This window comes from Hevea brasiliensis, chromosome 9 (genome assembly GCF_030052815.1).
Source record: "Hevea brasiliensis isolate MT/VB/25A 57/8 chromosome 9, ASM3005281v1, whole genome shotgun sequence".
Lineage (NCBI taxonomy): Eukaryota > Viridiplantae > Streptophyta > Magnoliopsida > Malpighiales > Euphorbiaceae > Hevea > Hevea brasiliensis.
In genome coordinates, this window is record NC_079501.1 from 1,802,112 (window position 1) to 1,820,007 (window position 17,896).

Here is a 17,896-nt window from a genome sequence, read left to right on the forward strand (position 1 = left end):
CGAGTCACTCCTGGTCAATTGACCAAATTGCCCTCACGGTTCATCCCGTTTGCAAATAATTCCATATTTCTTCCACTTTTCGACCTAATTATTTGACCGACTTAACGATTCTTTTCGCGATTTTCTTTTTCCATCTGTGTTCATAAGGGTCCTAAGGACCGGCGTCACTTTACGGTTGAAATTTGAGTTTAAAATGACTTCAGATGCGTTCAGGAGGTCACTCATCATTGTGACTCTACTGCTTAACCTCTTATGTTCTGTTTTTCTTATTTATAGTTAACTAATTAATCATTACTAATTATTTGTGTTTATGGTTTCTCAAGTTGTCTTAAATGTGGCCCTAATCCCATTAATTGTCCGGACCGACACCGGTCACCGGAACAGTGAAATCTACCAGGCTATGCAAATGGGGGTGTTACATTGTTGAATTCTTAGGTCCCTTTAATAGGGGACCTTTTCTTATGACTTCAATGGAAAAACCCATGAATTAATTAATGTCACGTTGTGTAATTCATCAGCTTTTAAATTATTCGTTTTTGCCCATCTCAATTTTGCAATTTATGTCTTATTTTGCACCAGTTGTTGGTTTAATTTCGTTTATGGGGAGGACAGAAATGCATGTTTTGATGTGGATGTGAAGATTTGTGCATTCTTATATTTGCAACTAATTAATGTTCATATTAAAAAAAAAATACTGTATAAATTGCCAATTATTCAAGCTATCTCGTTAATGAATTATCTCAATCCAAATGAGATGATAAGTGCTCCACAATGGAAATACTCCCATTTTAACATATTTTTTTGATTATTCATACGAGGTTTACATACTAATTAATTTCTTCCACCTCTCACACCTTGCCAGAAGAAAGGTTAACTTTTTCTTTGGGGGGGATGCGAATCTGACCAAAAATTTCACATACTAATTTTTGCCATATAGAATTGGTAATTATGTTTTAAAAAAGAAAAAAAAAAGAAATAAAAAAAAACTGTAATGAATATTAATGTTGCAAGTTAGATGGGTGGAGCTATTACAATAAGAGATGTGTGGTCTTGGTTTAGTTTTAGATTTATCTAAAAATTGGAACCGAATCAAAATTTTAGTATAATTATGATTCAGTTCTCGGTTCTTAAAATAATTTTATATAATTATTTTCTTAAAAAATCACATCTTAATTAATATTTAAGTTTTGAATTGAGTTATTAAAATATAATATATCATATAATATATATTTTAACTATTTTTAAATTAGATAATTCTTAATTTTAATTATAAAATATATATAAAGTACATATATAATTTAAGTAAGTATATATGAATAAGTATATATAGTAGTATAAGTATATCATATAAAATATATTTTAATTATTTATTAATTATGTAATATTTAACTATAAAATATAAATATAATCATTAATATATATATATAATACATTTATGATTAAGAATTATAAAGTAATTTAATATATTTATAACAAATTATTAAAGAAATATAAAAAAATAAATATAATATTAAGTTATATTTAATTTACAATTATATATTCATATATAAATATATATAATTATATTAACAGCATTTAATACATCTTAAAAATTATAGAAAAATATATATAAAAATTTGATTTTCCATTAGATTCTAATTTAGTTTCAGTACAGTTTTGATTTGATTATTAGTAAAAAATTAGAATCGAATAAAAAATATCAAAATAATTTCGGTTCTGTACGATTTCTGTCAGTTCAATAAGGTTCTTTGATTTAGTTCAGGATATATAAAAATCGTACACAGTCCTAATCATAACATGCTATCTTTATATGTACATAACAATTTTATTATAATTATTTTATTATAATTATTAATTATAATGAATTTCACATATATTTTATTATAATTGATGATTAAAATCTATTCATTATATATATAAAATGATTGTATTGAATAATTTCTCGTACAAACAAGTATCACTTCCATGATTTCGTGTTGAGCTATTCGTCAATATTTCTGACGTAAATTAAAATGAAATTATAAAATAAGATTTTATTTTTTTATGTATTAGTGACTCAATGTCTTCCATCTAAAAAAAAAAAAACGAAATATTAAGTTTACTTTCTATCATATACTTTTATTATTATTGTTAGCTCCAGATTTTTTTCTTTTAAAAAGTACAAAAAATTAAAATTCTTAATTACTTGTAAAATGAAAGTTTTTTTCTACTATAAATTTAAAATATAAATATATAAAATTTAAAATATAAATATATAAAATTTAGGTATCATAGATCTTATATTTTAATTTATTTATTATAATAAATCGAAATTATACGCTGGCATTAGTTTGGGATGTAACGCCTCTTCACATTCTTGGAAGCCGTTGGTTTGGGAGTAAAAATGGCCGAGAGTTGACGCGAATAAGCATAACACAGTAAAGCATTTTGGGTTAGAGTAATGGGTCTCCAAATTGGACTTGAGTTTATAGTTTCAGAGATTAAAAAAATTGGCTCTGAATGTTTTTGGATCCCAAAATCTGTACAAATGCGAGTTTCATCTCCAATGAAATTCCTTCTTTGCTAATAATAACATTACTATTAGCACATCGGACTAATGATCTGCGAACTTCCATTCAATGTCTGGGTTGGTTTTATTAAATTTGATGAATAAAATTAAGATGTTACTATTACGGATCAATATACAAAGCTGCTGACTGAAGCCTGAAATTCAGCTGATTCCCATCTAAGCTAAGACGTGCAAAGAATTCCGCCTAGCTCCTCCAGTTACAAAACCATCTGCCTTTTCTTTTGTCGTCCAGAAATGAATATTAATTTGATAGCTCGACATAGAAACCGGATATAACAGATTAGAAAATCACACCTTGCCTCTTCGCACAAAAATTGCTGACAGGATTACATCTTAAACAATGTGCTTTTCATTCAGCATGATGTTAGTATGGTTTTTTTTATGAAGCTTTGCAGAATCGTGAAGCAAGATTCCTTAGCATCTCGATGCCAGAAATTAATCCTATAGTCAACACTCTATCCGTAATCGTCGCATTTCAGATCTGAAGGTGGGGCTTGAATTCAATGTTCGGCGAGCAAGACTTCTTATGTCATCTCGAGAACAGTCCCGTGAGATGCGAACTAGCTCCCACAGTGCACCTCCGCTAACCATGTCCTTTGCATTTACTTCTGAAATTTATGAAAACCTGGTGTTTCAAGGGACGCGTCCAAAAGAATTTTTCTCAACAGAACAGGAGGATGCTGCACTTACCATGCTGTGCCAAGTGGCACAGGGCAAGCTCACTGTGGCGTCTGATTGGTGCAGCTTCGTTATTAGCATTCTGTACAATCCATGGAAGTGCACCATCTTCTATGAGGAGGGATCTGCCACCTTTCATTCCTGTAGTGGGTAAATTTGAAGTCAATTTATTCCAATGATTTGCGAAGGGGAACTGCAAACTAAATTCAACACTCTGAAATCAACTAAGCCTTTAGCTGCGTGCCAACTATACCCAACTGCAAGATATGGACCGTGGACTATATTGAAGGCCAGGATCAATTTCTCAGAAATACAATGATTTTTTTCAAACCCGAAAAAAAAGCAACAGAGAGAGAGAGAGCGTGCAAAGAACTAACAGAAAGGAAATAACAGTAAAGGTCTACTCCATTCTCATAATCATATAAAATGAATTTCCATTTTTCAGATGGAATACCGCCACACAGCATCATTGGCATATTAATTTCCACTGTAGTGCTTTTCTACTATGTGGGCAAGCAGGACTAAAGTTGATTCAGCAAAGAATCAAAACATACTGATTGAAGGAATCAGACAGAGGACTAACCTTGCATGGATGTTCGTGACTCACATTTTGCAAAGTTTGCAAACCCACGTGCCACTTGAGAGAGAACATCAGGATGTCCGCATCTCACCATTCCCAGCAAGGCCTTTATTCCACCATCAGATCTCAGCTTCATTTGTAGCTTATCTGCAAGGCACAGAAGATCCATGCAATATCAAAAAAAAAAAAAAGCAACTTGAAAATCAATGCAAACGTTGTGTGGATCCAGTTTAAGACCTTCAATACATAGTCTTCAGTAGAGGCGTCAACCACAAAAAAATGATAAATTAATAAATGCAGCAAACATGTTTTTCCCCCTCTTGACAACAACTCTAATGCATATGTATGCCCTTCAGAAATTAGCATATGGCACTGTAAATATTAATTAAGCACCACTAGTTGGATAATGGTTCAGAAATACAACTTTTATCACACAGTATTCTTGAAAGTTTTCATTTTCATTTTAATATTCCCATTTGATGAAGTCTCCATAATTCTTTTCAGTTCCAATATGTCACACCCCAAGTGAACCTTCTTATATGGTTAGGAACACTAACAGGAATTAAATTATCAAAAATAATAAAATAAGGGAAAATAAAGAAGATGAAGAAAAGGTTGCAGGGTACCATTTCCACACAGATTTGCAATAGCTCCAGCCACCATGCGAAGAGTTTGAGGATCCTCAGCATCACCTGCTGTCATAGATAATAAACTGATCCCCCCTTGAGTCATAATAAGCTCTTGATTAGCTTCTGTAAAAACATTACAGAAAACACAACATAGTTAGAAAAGGAGTAATATTACAATTCAAGCGACAAATCCATGAACTATAGAACACGCCTGCTGCACTCTTGAAGACGAGAAAATACCAATAATAATTACCATTCATTGCAAGATTGGCAATTGCACCTGCTGCAACACGGCGAACAGTTTCATCCTCAAATCTTCCAAGCAGCATCAGTAAGGAAGTAAGACCACCAGCTTCAACAATCTTTTCCTGGTTTGCTTCTGCTTCATTCACAGAACACATATAAATAATAAATTTCATCACAGTTGAGCTATTGCCCAAACACGCGTGCGCGTGTGTATTGTTAGAAGCATGATAATATGATCCAAAATTTGCATGCATGAGACGAAATAAAAGTAAATTGGAACAGAAATCACAAAACAATTTTATTAATGGGGAAAGGGGATTACTGACCTTCAGCAGCAAGGTTAGCCACCACTTTTACCGCATGGATTCGTGTATTGGCATCTTCTGACTCAAGCAATGTCAAAATCTTTTGCAATCCAACTGTCAATTTGTTGATCATAAAACCTATAAGAAACATGGGGACTAAAATTTTGATATTATTTGGGGCAAACATTTTTATTACCTTGTTCAAAAAGTGTGGCCATTGGTGCCTTTTGTCCATTCCCGGCGTCTTTAAACTGAGAGTGCCTAATTTGAGATACAAAAGAATCTGAACCAGCAAAACCATTTCCATATCCACCTCTGACAAGATGTCGTCTTGTCTACAAACAAACAACCAAAGGACACAATTAATATTTAAAATTTGATATTTTTGCTTGTGTTCTGGGGCTCAGGAGAGGAAAATATTCTAAATCTCATAATCAATCACAAATACCAAAACTTCAAAACTAAATGCACATTCAAAAGCTCAAACCACTCAGTTTTGAAGTAAAAATAAATAATTATCATAAAATCAACTGTAAGCCAAAAACTGCTCAACATTTCCTAAACCAATACCTGTTCAGCTTCCAGAGTCAATTGCAATAACTGACTTTGTAGAATCAAAATTTCTTCTTCCAATTTCTTTTTATTATGAGCCTCATCCTCCAGAATTCTGTGAAGCTTTACAATCTCAGTATCTCCACCAGCCTGATGCATGAAAAGAACCCACTGTATGTCACAAATCCAAAACATGAACTTTTCTTTTAATTTTTGTAGGTTTGAGAAATGGGCAGAGAGAGGTAGTGTCATAAGAAAAAAGAATACAACACTTAGAAATTGGCAGAAGCAAGATGATAACAACAATAATAATAATATAAGACCCTCCATAATCTACATAAATTCATACCATAGACAGCATAAAATTCTCTAACTGACTCTTAAGCTTGTTGACCTCCTCTTCAGCTGTTTTTCTTAGCTGGGTTTCATTTTGAAGCAACTTTTTTATCTCATCAACTTCCTCAGAAGTAGTACCTGGCACCTGGAAAATAGGAAGGAAATGGAGAAAAAGTTGTGGTCACATTGGAAAATTTAACCTGTCAATGATTAGAACACCAAAAAAAAATGCATCAATAAGCACATAAACATTATGGAGAGATGCTATGAGATCCACATTAACATCTTTTCTGGCAAAAATCTGAATCCTGATAGTCATCAACCACCAAAAAAAAAAAAAAAATTGCTTCCCACACATCAGGTATATATAACACAATAAATAAGCTACAAAACGGTACCTCTCCATTACATTTATCCTTGATGAAGTCATAATGATCATGCTTTTTCTGATTGGTCACCATCTTTTCCTCCAGCTTCTTCACCGATTCCACATATTCCATCTGGCACTTCAGCCTTTCCTTCTGCAAATAGTTATACCAAAACATGGAAGTGTGAAAAAAAAAAAAATTAGTGGAAACACCGATGCTCCAATTGAATCTCAGGAAAGGTAGTGGCCAATGATCTAAATAGCCTCCTTGCTAATGCATTTTTACAGCTATCCCTTTCATTTCTTATGTTCTCTAAAGATCCGAATTTAAAATAAACCCCAAAGCAAATAAATAAGATCATTTTAGGACAACATAAACAAAAGAGAACCAGCTACAAGAATTACAGTCAGCTATTAACATCTTGATTACAAATGAATAAAAACATGAATGCAGATAAGTCACTAGAATTTTCACAAAACAAACTTTGCTCTTGGTTACAGGAAATATGGAAATAGTATAACTAACCTCCAAGGCTTCTGCAAAGCTCCTTTCAACCTCAGCAATATGATTTTCTGCTTCTTGATTTATTCTTTCAACTTCGTCATCAAAAGCTTTTTGCTGCCTTTCATTCTCTGCAATGAGCTTGTCCACTTGTATTTCAAGCTTTCTAGATAAACTTTTGTAATCAAACTCTTCCTTTATTTTCAACATGTTCTCGACCTTCATAGCCTAAAACAGATGGAAGTCATAAATACAAACTGGCTTCGACACAAACTGTAACGCCTAACAAAAATTTCCACATACATTCATTATAAGCACTCAAAGGCAAACATTAAAAGACTATAAAGAACTGGTCTCACCCTTTGCCCAAACAATATAGTGCTTGTAGTCTCTCCTCGGTGGCGAGGTGACGGGCCAATAGTTATAATTAATGAAGTTCTTGCTGTGCCTGCAATATGATGAAATAAGAAGCATAATACTTCTACAAAATAGGTCTTGTCTCCAGTGACAGAAGAGGGGAAAAAGGTCAAATCATAAGTGATAAAACAAAATATTATGAAGACCTGGAATAAGAAATTACTAGCAGAAATTGTGTTCTGCATTGGCAAATTAGTTTTAATAGATTAATGATATAATAACACATATTTCGATAATTGATTTGACAAACTGATTCAGTCAGATCATGTTGAAGCCTAAGCACATATTGACTTGCATGAACATGAAAGGCATCTCACCTCCAAATGAATCTTTGAGCAACCTAGTAAGCTTTGAATCACGAACCGGCACATGAGCACTATTCTCTGCCAGTGCATTTATGCACTTCCCTAATGCACTAAGTGAGAGATTGATAGACTTAGCTTCTTCTAGCATATGCCCCTCACTTCCTGCCAAAAAAATTAAAGGAATGAATTGAAGTTCACATAACTTGTAAATAGGAAAATTGATCAACAAAACCACATCATGCAATCATAAACAGAAGCTTGTAGAATGAAATGTATAAAAAATGGAATATTGATATTCTACAATAATGCATATTTCAACCCCATAAGACACCCATTTCTTATGATCATAATAGAGGAAAATATCCAATCAACATTGAAACATTGAAGAAACAGGCAAATTCAGGATGATACCTACAACACAAGGTTTTAAAAGGACCAAAGACTCACGTACATAACTATCCTCATCTTCTTTTCTTACCTCTCACACAGGCATGCAGATGGAAGAAACAAGTTTAATGTGTTAAGGCAGTTTTCAATAACTTAAGACTTACGAACATTAAAGGTAATTTTAAAACTTCATAAATTATGATATTCACCTGACTTGTGAACACGTTCTGAACCTGCCAGATCTACGAGAACCAGCTTGCTCTTCCGAACAAGTGGCTTCACAGGTTTGACCAAGTGAGAGGAACTATCAATTTCACTTGAGAAAGTATCTTCTCCTCCTCCAACCGACCTTCTAACGTGAACCTGCACTAACAGATTTAAACATACATCGAACAGGCTACCACAGAAAGTTGACAAATAAGCATTTAAGAAAAGAGAGTGAATTCCTCACCATTAGAATTGCATGGCTACGAGAAGATTCAGTATTCAATTTTGTATTAGCAGCAATTCTATGAGCTTCTCCTAATCTCAGCAGCTCCACAAAACTATGCCGGTCCCTGATTTCTACAAGAGTTGCTCCAGGTAGGGAAACATCACCAGTTTTTGGATCCTCCACAATGGCAATATTATCATTAGCTGGATCAAGAAGGTCCTGGATGCTCTCCATATAAAGCTACACATATATGTTAAGAACAGCATTAGGCTATTCTGGAGATTATAAGTTTCTTTCTCTTTCTGTTTTGGAAGGGAAAGAGGAGGGGTGTTAGCCAGGTTAAACCAAACAAGTATGTAGAGGAAACAAAAGGGTACATATAGCAACACAATCATCTTTTCCATACTACAGGGTAACAACCTGCAAATATGAGACTGAGATAGAATCAGACTCCAGAGAAACATCAGCTAAAATGTCCTCCATTGCACGAACCATGATCCCGCGAGCTGATGTATCATCATCTCCAAGGTGCCCCACAGTAAAAGTTTTGCCAGTACCAGTCTGACCATATGCCATCACAGTGCCGTTGTAACCATCCAGAACACTCTAAAAAATTTATTTAAAAAAAGAGAGTAAATTGTTGCACATAATCCTTTAGAAGAACAACATGGGGCATAAGCGACTTCATAAGGCGTACTAACAATAATATGTGGAATGAACATTAACATTAGTTAGCAAAAAGCAACAAAGGATACTACAATGTAGCTAATATATAAATTGCTAGAAGAAAAGGATGCCCTTGGCCCCTTATTAATAAGAACTATACCAATAATAACGAACCTCTACAACAGGCTTAGCAACAACTTCATAAACACGCTTCTGCGATGCAAATTCAGTAAGCACCTCGTCAAACTCATAAGTGTCTGAGTCCCAATTGTTTTTTCTTAGTTTCAACCTCTTAAGCTGAGACAAAGGAAAAACATAAAATGATTAAGGGCACCCCATCTAGAACCAAGCTATATACCCTAGCACAGAGCTCAAAAGAAAATGTAAAATAGAACTATCATAAGTAGCATGTACGGACTACAAAATGGAAATTATTGGGATCGAAGCCACCTCTGGCTGCAATTCCACACAATCAGCAAAATCAGCATCTGCCACCAATTCTTCCGCATTTCGCGGCCGCAATCTTACTGCCACTCGTACTCTTCCAGGTACTATCCCAAACCATAAATCAGCATAAGAAATAGAATTAATCACTATCACTTGCAAGTATTGACGAACCACTTGATGCTGACCTTTCTCACATGAGAGAATGGCTACTTTAAACTAAAATTAAAATAAATGAAAGCCCAAAGTAATCACATTATCGAAATAAACACGAATAATAATACAAGTAATGAAGAAGCTTGTAGATCGCATAGTTCACTGTATCAAATTGAACATGAACTGATTCGCGATGCAAGAACAGCACACTATACATGTTAATGCGACAAATGTTAGAAAGGAAGTAAACCTCCATCATCTCCCACAGCGTTGGCGTTCGGACTGAAGGAATTGCGTCGAAGGACGGCTCCCGATGAGTGTGACGGATGGATTCTGGATTTAAAAGAGGATGATTTGAGATTTGAAGCAATTGGTTTTGATGCTCCCTTTGGAGTGCCATTTCTATAAGTACTCGAAGCCATTTCTTTCTCGCTTCTTCTTCCTTGCTGAAATGGTAAAAACTAATATTACAGAGAGAATGATTGAGGAGAGTGCTGCCCAGATTTGAAGTGCGTCTGCGGTTCGATGGATTCCAAGCTCAAAACAAAAGTCATGATTGCAAGAGACAGAGACGGTCGCGGCAGGCTTCGAAATTTACGATTTTTTTTTTAAAAAAAAATTTTTTTTTTTTTTCACTTTGTATCTTTGACTCCTCAAGTAAACTATTCACCCAATTGTATATTATTAAAATTATATTAAAATTTATTTAAAATTATAATTTATTAATTTTTTTATTATATTAATTAAATATATAAATCAAATTTATGATGGACTGATATATGAAAGCTGTCTGAAAAAAGTGATTTCCAATTTTGGGGAGCCCAGGCAAAGTAATTCATCGAAGGCACAAGAAACATTGCTGTTTTGCCCATCCCATCTAAATATGGGGTACATTCAGCCAGGTGGGTCTACATTCAGCTTAATGCTCATGGTTCAGTTGACCCCACGTGTTCCCGCATTTTTCGCTGCAGTCTCAGAAAAACTTTGGACAAAGCCAAACATTGCCAAGGAGCTTTGCTTCTGTAGTTTTAGGCTTTTCTACAAACCCTGATGTCGACATGGACCAGCTCATACAAGCCCAAATCTTCACTCAGAGACTCTCTATATTGTGGTGATGAGTGAGGCCCAAAATTCTCGTACGTTAGAATTGTCCCCACAGAACAACGGACATTTTCACCCATCACAAACCAATATTGTTGTTGGGCCTCAACTCCCACTCCAACTGCTTCATTTATATCTCTGGGTTCATCTTGCTATGTAGATTCAGTCCACTAAAATAAATTAATGACCGCCATCAACGATTGATGTGGATAAAAACTAGCCATTAGATGAATTGGTATTCTTCTTGCTTAGATTCGATGTATAGGTAAGTCTATTACATATTTTGGATCTATGTAGACTGATCGAGACAAGAATTTTCTTGATTTTACTTAACGATTTCATGCAAGAATTAAGAATTAAGGAGTAATTACTCTTGTGATTAATTTTTTCTTTTGAAGACACACTCACACATTGAAACACAAGACATACTATACTAACTTTCACTTACACTATCAATTAATAATTAAATGGGATAAGCTGTGTTCGGAATTAAATATATATATATATATATATATATATATATATATATATATATATATATATATTCAAAAGAAAGCAGAAATGAAAGACCCAAAAAAAATATTAAAAGAAATAGAATAATATATCCTCTCAACTTATAGACAAGCAAGTGAATCTTGTAGATTCTAGGTTAAACAAAGAAAGTTATATAGGGTAGAAAAAGATTAAAAGAGCAATAAATATAAGCCTTCCTCATAAAGATCAAAGAACCTATAGTCTGTCTTTTCTTTCTATTCCTCATCATCTTCTCTGCATACATAGAATAACTAACCTATATATAAGGTAAAAATGGATATATTATAGTACGTGGTTGTTGTTGAGAGCAGCCAGCAGATGGTCATGGGATTCAGAGAACCTTTTTTGGAGCTGAAATAGTAAGGCTTGGTTCTCTTGGTGGAGAAGAAGAGCTTTCTTTCTTAGCTTCTCATTCTCTTCTATGATGCTTTTGTTCTTCATGTACAGTTTCAAGTTCTTGATTTCCATCTTTTTCTTTACGAAAGCCATCTTCTTCTCCTTTGCTTGTTTTAACGATCTTCTCCTCCTGCTAAATCACAGTATGAAACAATAATAACTTTGAGATAATTAAAGAGAGAGGGAGATATAGGGAGATGAGATGTGTAGTGCTGCAGAAACTAATTAACCTGCTTATTAACCGGCGATATGGGAGGTTGCTTCCTCTTGATGACTTACGATTGTTAAAAGCAATATACAAGTGACTGCATGGGCTCAGTTTTGAAGAGTTCGTATACATTTTTGCTTCCCTCTGAACTTAACGCTTGTTGTCTCTGAGAGAGAGAGAGAGAAAGAAAGAGAGAGAGAGAGAGAGAGAGAGAGAGAGAGAAGGGGGGCTGATCTTTAGTGGTAATTAACAAGAAAAGAACCTATAAAGAAAGAAGGGAAAGTTGAAGCGATTTGAATAGAAGCCATGAGAGAAAAAAAAAAGGTGCGAGTTATATATAGATGAGAAAATGTGTTTGTATCTGTAAATATGAAAAGAAAATTAAAAAGATGGAGAGAGAGGGGCTTTTCATGGTAATGATGGCAAAAGGACTCATTATTACAATGGCCAGCGATAGATTAAAGAATGCAGGAAGATGAAGGAAGAAAATGGCTTCTCACTTCTTTTTCTTTGGGCTTTTTGATTACTGTTTCAGAAAGTCTAATAAAAGACTAATAGCAGCTGGCTGGAGGTGGGGGCTTATTGGTATTTGGCACACAGAATAGGACCATAACCCTACAACTTGTCAAGTCACTTTTTGAATTGTAGAACTTTCTCTTTCAGTTTCCTAAGCCGTCAGTGTCTTCTATACAAGCTAGTTACCTTAAAGATCCTAATTTGCCAAGACAAAGAAAACGTTAGTCGTCTCCCACATGTGCTATAATCATGTATATTTGATATCGATCAGTGTGATTTCAAACTACCATTCCTGCATTCACTCTGGGGTTCCCATTAGGGGTAAGAATTTTGAGATACATGTGTATATATATATATATGCTTGATCAACTTTTAGGAGACAATATCGATTAGTTTTTGAAGTTTTGGTTAAGATGAGAAATTTAAACCTTAATGGAAACTAAATAAAAAATATTCAAGAAACAATTCAAATCCAATTTCATTAATTTTTGGGATTTCAATATAATTTGATTTAAAAATTAAGTTTAGTTGTAAAAAATTATAATAAGTTGACATCACGAATCAAATTTCGCATGTTATAATAAATTTAAAATTTTAAAAAATAAATTATTTGCATTAAAATTAAAACAAAATAAATCCTTTATGATATATCCAAAAAATTTCCAATTATTGGCAATATTTCACCGTATAAAAGGAATTATTTTTTTTAAAAATAATAAGAGTGCATTTAATATAAATTCGAATACATTTAAGAATGAACTTAATAGTTATTAAATTAAATATTTATATTGAAATATATATAAAATTAATTAAAAATATATATATAATATATAATATATAAATATTTAATTTAATAGTTTATTTACATATAAATTAAATTATTTATAATTATATTCTTCTTCAAATTTACTTATTTAAATTAAGTTGTGGTTTGTCTTAGCTTGGAAACACGCATATTCCCTATAGCTATGGGGTAATAATTAGTTTTGTAACAAAATTTGGCAAGCTCACCATATTTGACAAGAAAGGCACTAAAAGAAGTCAACACATTAGGTTTAAGTTCATGGATCATTCATCATAGTTGCTTAGATTTAGTGGCCCTAGCAAGTCAATGCCTAGAGCTAGAACTACCATGATAATATATATGCTTCAATAAATCCAAATCTTATAACTTAATATGGGATTTATTCAACTTAGTTATATATTAACTAAGTAATTAAGAGCTTTAATTATTAATTGGGTGATTTAATTTATTATAAATATATAATAAAATTTATTTATAAAATAGAAAAATTTATATATTTATAATTTAAATTTATGATGTCAATTTTAAGGGAGAAAAAAAAATCTAATATATTAACCCCTACACATGTCGTGTACAAGAAAAAAGCCCGTGTTTGAAAAGTAAGCACAATCTTTCCATTTTTTTTTTTTAATCTCTTATTGACGAGAAAGTTGTTGCGTCTAAATCTCTCCAATTTGAATTTTTTTTTTTTGGTTACAAATTGTTCTATTTTTCTACTGCTAATTATGCGTAATCATTTGCATTAGCATGAAAAATACAAAGAAAGTGAATTGTTTTGTTATTATGTTGCTGACTATGTATATAAACAGGGTGCGCATTATTAAGTTCAAATTGAATTAACTGAACCGAATCGTTTTAATTTAGTAATTCAATTTGATTTTTAAAATAATTCAGTTCAATTTAATTTTATATTATAAAAATTTTAGTTATTCTGATTTGATTTAATTTTGAAAAGAAAAAAATCGATTAAATCGAATTGAACTAAATAATTTTATTGATTTTTGAATTGATTTATTTTTATGAAAAATTTATTAATTATATTTAATTATATGTATATATATAAATTGTTTAATTTTATTGATTAATGATTATTAAATTCAAACCAATATCAAAATTAGACCAAACAACTTAAAAATTAAATCTAAATTAAAAAATAATAAAAAATCAAAACCGATTGGATTAAATCGAATCAAACCAAAATAAAACGATTCAATTTGATTCAATTTCTAAAATATATAATTTAATTTTCATGATTTAATTCGGTTCTGTTTGAACTGAATACTTATATATATATATATTAATTAATCTTGTTAATGCTATACTTGCTTGAGTAGTTCTACCACGTGCGAATTTTCCTTATTACTATTAGTTGGGGAATTGAGAGATAAGGAATAAGAATTTGAATTTATCAAGTGAATAATATACTTTCGTTTATTGAATTAAGTTAAGTTTTGTAATAATAGATTAATTTCTAACAAAGTTAACTTTTAATTAAATTGGATGAAAAGTTTTTTCTTTTTTTTTTTTTTTTTTTTTTTTTTGCTTTTAAGTGAAACCAGGAAATGTCCTAATCCTAGAAAAGCATATCACGTGAAAATCACGTGTAGGAGGACAATGTGGGGCGATAGGATAGGAGAAGGGAAGAAGAGAAGGAGAAATTGAAGGGACAAATGGATAGGGGGGACGAAGATGGATTAAAAACTCAAAAGGAGAAAGAGGAGTCAATGTGGTTAGGTTCATCTTTTGTCCCTTTTCTTCATGTAATTGAGTACCAATGCCATGCTCATTTATTTGGAAAGTGAACCGCATTTTGGCCTCATCTTCTTCACTGCCATCATCACTCTCTCTCCCACAAGATAGATATAAGTATTTATCACCATGATGACGGTCTAGTGGGTTTTGGTCCAATCCCATCTGACCCACTTCACATGGTCCCTTAATTGCCAGTTGGATACTGGGCTACTTAAGCCTTCCCTGCCAGCCCACAGCCTAATGCCCATTTTGCAATGGAGATTTTTTATTCATAAATAGAGAAAATTATGAATATATTTTGATCAACGAAGTGATTTTTATTGGGCCTTTTGAATTCCATCATTTTATACATTATCTGATTGTATTATGATTTTTTTTTTTTTTCCAAATGTGAACAACGCATACATTATGAATGTTGAGGCTTAATCTCATGATGCCCCCTTTGAATGCAAAGAGGAAATGGTTTTGAGTTATTTGATGAGGAGTTGGACTACTAGCCTTCACCCATATGCTCTTTAGGTACTAGCCCTACTGCGAAAGTAGATAGTCAACAAAGAAATGAAAGTCTTTCTATTTTCAAAATTGATGTAATTTTTAATTTGGAATTTAGATACTTGCACAACTTTGGATTTGTTTTGTACTTCAACGGTTCTGTGGGTACTGAAATTGGGATTGGAGGGCATAATAATGCTAGTTTGCATACATATTTTGTTTTTTTTCTATGACATCAAAGACAAGTGTCTACAGGTCACTTGTAAAAGCAGAGTGGCTCAACCACAGTGTTAGACACCGACACCATCGTGGAAGAACGTCTTTTTTAGTTTTTCCTACTGGTAGTAAAAAGGGATCGTTAGCCATTTGGAGCATTGTTGTTCAGTTTTTAAGAAAAGAGAGATTCGTGGGCTTGTACGACAACAATACGTGTAATAAACTGTGGTAGAGAGGAAATGAATGAGTCGAAAATGCTTGAGTTGTCAAAAAATAGCGTAGCTAATGATACGATGTCGGTTCAAACATTTGTTATCAGCTATAGAAAATTTTAAATTATTTAATCATAATTTCAGGAGGGAGAAACATGTGAGGTTGAGCATGCGTTAGGTCCCTTTAGGAGCCCACCCGCCCATCAAATTATACAGAGTCACAACGCCTCTGAAAATTGCAGGCTCGAAACGAGGCAAAATCAAATGAAAAACTAGCTTCAATTACTGCACTCTTTCAGGGCAAAAAGTCTCTAATTATTAAGAATAATATCCTAAATGCCTAAATAATCTTCCACTACAGCAGGCATATGGATCTATCACTTCCCTAACATATGCATGCTTACAGCTTACATGCTTTTGCTGGCTTCCAAATTTTGCTGCAACTGTTTCCCAGAAAAGAAAGGCCGTTTTATATACACTAAAAAGGAAAAAGAAATGGTACAGGGAGGAGAAAAGAAAAGAAAATTACTCCCCCTCCCTGTTTTTCCCTCCCTCCATCACAACCATTATCATGAAACCAAACTGCTCCTTGGAATCAGGAGTAACAATTCCACTCATCTTCATGTCCAACGTTCATTTTTCTGTCTGCCAGCTACAAACTCAGAAGCTGGTGTTCTCAGCCACCTGAGCATTAGAATCATGAATCCTTGCGCCGCATCTCTCATCATTGTCTCTGCTTTTAGGAGATTCATTCTCACCATGGACAGAAGGGGCAAGTGCTGCAAGCCCAGCTCTCAACAACCTCAGAAGGTAAAAGGTCAGCTGTTCTGATATTCTGCCTTCCGGTTCTGTATCTTCCATGGAAAGGGGATTATCTGGTTGGGAGTGATGTAAACCAACCCGAGAAGTTGTCTGAACACGCCCATCACTTTCATGGGCTTCATCATCAAGTTGCATAGTGTCCCCAGCTAATGAGCATCACTTGTTCATATCGATCACCACCAATTCCAGGGCTTTTTGTTTCCAGAACTGGCTCTGCTCCAATGGCATCTCCTTCCAAGACGGTTGTTATGCCAACCCCATCAATGTCAGAACCAAAGCCACCATTAGCATGACGGTTGGCACACTTGTGAATTCTTCCTCTTGAATATTTTCTCCTTCTCCTTGACTTCTTTAATATCACACTCGTGCTTCTCATTGAGGCTTCACCTGAAACAGCAGGATTTCTACCAAATCTCCGAGCTGAAGTAGCAGAGCCAGCCTTTGCACCACTGTTGCTTGGATACCCCTTCATTTCTTTTTCTCTGATCAAGGAGAAATTTATGTTCTCATAAAAGGTGCATTCGGGTCAATATCTACAGATGTGTTCTCAAAATTTTCCTCATCTTCCAAAGTCTTTTGCATTGCCTTTAGTTGTTCTTGCTGCTTGGCAAAAGGTACTAATATTTCCTCAGTTTTGGAATAAAATTCCCGCAGCTGTCTCCCTGCTTTGCAGCTAAATGCAACGACTAAATTGCCATTACTCCCATCACATTACAACATACTCAAATCTGTCCCACCTTGAGTTCCCTTCTTGACTCTTAGAGGTGACTACTAATAAGAACCTGTTGACCAATATGGTACCCAATTGTAATGCTGGGACTGGATAGCATAATTAGCAATGTTTTATGCTAATAAAAAGTTGTACAAATTTCAAAACAGTAAGAAAATTTACATTCCAAAACAAGGTGGGAAAGCAGATTTATATTTGAGCTTCTCAGTTCATATTGGTTGTTGACAATATGGAAAGATTTGAACATGTAAGGCAAAGTGGAGCAAGGAGTAAAAGAAAAAGAGGGTCCATTTCAAAAGTCTTTTAGGTGAACTAAAAGGGAACTTTAATGCTAAATATGCATGGGTTCTAAATCATGACATGAATAAATTCTAACAAACATCATTTGTTTCACTAGTCCATTATATAATTACATTTATATCAATGATTCACAGTCCAAATGTACCTTCTTAAGCAGAAATTGGTTGCTCCACCAAATGTAGAATTGAGAGTGTGATCAAGGAAGACCAGGATTCCAATCCCAACACACTTTTATCTTGT

At 33.6% G+C, this 17,896-nt stretch overlaps 2 protein-coding genes across 4 annotated transcripts; both read right to left on the minus strand.

Moving 5' to 3' along the window:
* Positions 1 to 2,609: 2,609 nt before the first annotated feature.
* Positions 2,610 to 10,206, minus strand: LOC110656249 (kinesin-like protein KIN-UB). 2 transcript variants are annotated; one of them, XM_021812890.2, is made up of 19 exons: positions 9,823 to 10,206; positions 9,423 to 9,523; positions 9,147 to 9,269; positions 8,727 to 8,912; positions 8,325 to 8,546; positions 8,083 to 8,236; positions 7,499 to 7,648; positions 7,124 to 7,212; positions 6,789 to 6,992; positions 6,294 to 6,416; positions 5,909 to 6,040; positions 5,578 to 5,709; positions 5,204 to 5,342; positions 5,029 to 5,121; positions 4,710 to 4,835; positions 4,454 to 4,579; positions 3,831 to 3,974; positions 3,260 to 3,388; positions 2,610 to 3,177 (listed from the first exon to the last, which is right to left on the minus strand). In XM_021812890.2, exons 1-19 carry the CDS (start codon positions 9,992 to 9,994, stop codon positions 3,017 to 3,019), a joined length of 2,706 nt encoding a protein of 901 aa, XP_021668582.2. In that variant the 5' UTR covers positions 9,995 to 10,206; the 3' UTR covers positions 2,610 to 3,016. The 2 variants fall into 2 exon arrangements, with proteins under 2 accessions (XP_021668582.2, XP_058008333.1); XM_058152350.1 differs by lacking the exon at positions 9,823 to 10,206 and adding an exon at positions 9,788 to 9,806.
* Positions 10,207 to 11,253: 1,047 nt separating this feature from the next.
* Positions 11,254 to 12,377, minus strand: LOC110656250 (protein LITTLE ZIPPER 4). Of its 2 annotated transcripts, none has more exons than XM_021812892.2 (2): positions 11,834 to 12,377; positions 11,254 to 11,733 (listed from the first exon to the last, which is right to left on the minus strand). In XM_021812892.2, exons 1-2 carry the CDS (start codon positions 11,941 to 11,943, stop codon positions 11,490 to 11,492), a joined length of 354 nt encoding a protein of 117 aa, XP_021668584.2. In that variant the 5' UTR covers positions 11,944 to 12,377; the 3' UTR covers positions 11,254 to 11,489. The 2 variants fall into 2 exon arrangements, with proteins under 2 accessions (XP_021668584.2, XP_021668583.2); XM_021812891.2 differs by having other exon boundaries at positions 11,254 to 11,736.
* Positions 12,378 to 17,896: the final 5,519 nt, after the last annotated feature.